Here is a 3,019-nt window from a genome sequence, read left to right as displayed (position 1 = left end):
CAAAAGAGGACGATATCCGCTTCGTCATACCTAGAGCTGATCCGTGCTGGTCGCTGTGGGAATACAGCAACTTTGCGCTGTGGATCGCCGGATCGGCTTTCACCGTGGACGAAGCGGAGTCCAGCCCGGGGTCGTCACATGTGGTTGCCGTTAGCCCGCCCGCAGCCGCTCCTTCATCGAATCCGCCTGCCGCCGCTCACTCTTGCTGCTGGCCTGTGTCTTTTGCAGCTTCTCGTACATAACGTGGTGTAGTCATGAGGTGCTAGTTCAAATTTAAAAATGCTTCTACAAACAAAGTTTCATCTGCAGATATGGTCTTGTTTAGGGATCTGTGCCTTTGTGCATACGGACTTCTAAGTAGTGATTGTGTTTTTCAGCAATAGTGTGCACCCTTAATTTACAGAGAAAAGAAGGTCAGAGAAAAATCTGTAGATGGAAAAATCTCCATACAAGTTCTTTGTGCATTTTTCTTTTTTTCTACTTGTTACTTTGCACTTTTTGTTAGAAAATGTTTATTTACTATCTATTCAATATGCTGCTTATATGTATATAATCATATGCTGTTAAATTATGATTATATATTCAGTGGCATAAAATGGTCTTTTAAAATGACAATAATATCGCTTATCGCAATTATTTCTGGGGCAATATATCGCACAACAAAAAGTTGTTATCGTGACAGGCCTAGGCGCGATGCATTACATTGAATTACATTGGTTGTAATTCATTTCTGCAACTGTACCTTTAAGACTTCTATATGCAGATGACCTTCTGTTTTGAATGATAAACCTACTTGTAGCATAATCTGGATCTGGTGGTTTTCAGTCCGTTTAAAAAAAAAAAATTTTTTTTATGTGCGTTCTCAGATTTGTGCTCTGATTTGATGCATATTAATGATATTCTCCATGTCCTCGTCTGTAGCCTCTGCCGTTCTCCTCCAGGCCTCTCTACTCTATGACCATGCTCAACTTGTCTCTCTGCTTCACCGGATTCCGTAAAAAAGATGAAGTGGTGAGTTCTGCATGTCCACTCGTCTAATCACTGTCAGATTACTTACTCTAATTAACTGTGCTTTTCTTCAGGTTACCCTGGTAAATCTCGTCCATCACATGGGTGGCACCATCCGAAAAGACTTTGACAGTACTAAAGTCACACACCTCATCGCCCGTTCAACACATGGTGAAAAGTACAGGGCATGTATCCACCGCATCCACATGTATACATCATCCTTACTAGCCACTGATTTTTGTGTATAGTGAATCGGCAGGAAGAAAAAAACAAAACAGATTTTCAGTTGTGAAATTCTTTCTGATTCACCCTGCTGTAATGGCACTATGCTGCCACATATCAAATCAAATCACTTATTTACTCCACCATATCCACCAGTGTAAAAGATGAGTTAAACACTTCGCTCTGCGCTCTACCGGAGAGCGAAATATATATATGCATAAAAGTGTAAAGGACAGTATATGTGCATGTAATACACAGATGTATAAAATGTGCTTTTTGATATTGTGGATGAAAATCAGTTTAAGGAACTGTTTTGAAAATTCTGATGTCCGGAGTTTTGTTTGAGGTCCTTGTAGCATGGGAGCATGTACTGTTTAAAAGTTTAGGGGTTAGTAAGATTATTTATTTATTTTTATGGAAATTAATACTTTTATCCAGCAAGGATGCATTAAATTGATCAAGTGTGACCGTAAATGCATTCATAACGTTCATGGTAAGCATCATGGTTCATGGCTAGACTTGTGCCGGTATTCGGTAATGCGATATATCACGGTAATGAATATGCACGATATTGTTATCGTGGGCACTTCTAAATACCGTGAATAATTATATATTACAAATTATTCCTAATTTTGAATGCATTTTAAGAATACTTTTCCCATCAACTGGTCAAAATGCACAACACCGCTGTATGCTGCTTGAAAGACAAGTGCACACTCTGATGTAAATAAGCGCGGACGAGAAGCACATGGTGGAACATGTGAGAGACGCTCTGGATGAAAGCGCACTTTCACTCTCTGACAGCAGATGGCGCTAAACTGCAGAAATAATAATAATAATAACAATAATAATAATAATAATAATTCATTTAAATGCAGCCGTTACCCCGGAAACCCTGTAAACAAAGCAGCGGCACTACTTTCTGTTTCTGAATCGTGTTTAAATGATTTAAACAGCCATTCAGATTTGTGTATTTGCTATGATGTTCATCACAGCGCCAAATACTTAAATATTTAGACTTAATAGGCTATTTATTTTCAAACTTTTTTTTACATTTTAATCTGGACTACAACATGCCCTAGATATTGTTTGAAAGTGTTTTGATTATTTATTGTTCGGTCACACTTTACATTAGGGCTTCATTAGATAACATTAGTTAACATAAACTGCCAATGAAAAATTCTTCTGAACATTCATTAATCTTAGGTAATTACAATATTTAATAACACGTTGTTAAAATCGAAAGTTGCAACTGTGTTATTTAATGAGCTAACATGAACTAAGACTTGTATTTTTTAAACAAAGATTAATAACTTCTGTAGCAAATGTAGCTATTGCTCATTGTGAATGTTAATGCATTAACTAAGGTTAACTAATGAGGTCTTATTGTAAAGTGATACCTATTGGTCTTTATAGTTCTTTTGCACTTTAATCTGTGTAAAACTTTTAACTTTATACATTTTTCTGTATTGCTTTATTGCATTTAAATGTTCAGTTATTTTTGTTATAAGAAAAAAGTTATTAAACCTGTTATACTGTATTATAACAGCACTTTTGTTAAACTAAATTTCAGTATCGTGATAATACCGCATACCGTGATAAAAGCATTAGCAATTAATCGCAACATGAGAATTTGATACCAGCATATCCCTAACTCTGATAAACCGTATATTGCCGTAGTCGTGTGTTTATTAGTCACGTTGAATCAATGAAAGCAGTTGAATCTTCTGTTTATTCAGCTGCAGCGATAGGCATTTTCTGGGTTTCTTCTGCGAGGCGTATTTGGAGT

The 3,019-nt window shown here is 36.6% G+C and overlaps 1 protein-coding gene across 5 annotated transcripts in view; it reads left to right on the top strand.

The window, feature by feature from the left end:
• LOC107753792 (protein ECT2) overlaps positions 1-3,019 on the top strand; it is a 34,657-nt gene that overhangs the window by 7,321 nt on the left and 24,317 nt on the right. For all 5 annotated transcript variants that reach the window (XM_016570026.1, XM_016570028.1, XM_016570024.1 and 2 more), the window contains 2 exons: positions 922-1,011; positions 1,083-1,193. In XM_016570026.1, coding sequence (XP_016425512.1) covers positions 922-1,011; positions 1,083-1,193 — 201 coding nt within the window. The remainder of the gene's footprint in view (positions 1-921; positions 1,012-1,082; positions 1,194-3,019) is intronic.

This window comes from Sinocyclocheilus rhinocerous, unplaced genomic scaffold (assembly GCF_001515625.1).
Source record: "Sinocyclocheilus rhinocerous isolate Xijiao unplaced genomic scaffold, SAMN03320098_v1.1 scaffold711, whole genome shotgun sequence".
In the NCBI taxonomy this organism is placed as follows: domain Eukaryota; kingdom Metazoa; phylum Chordata; class Actinopteri; order Cypriniformes; family Cyprinidae; genus Sinocyclocheilus; species Sinocyclocheilus rhinocerous.
The sequence above is the reverse complement of the archived record's forward strand: the minus strand, read 5'-3'. Positions and strand labels throughout refer to the sequence as shown.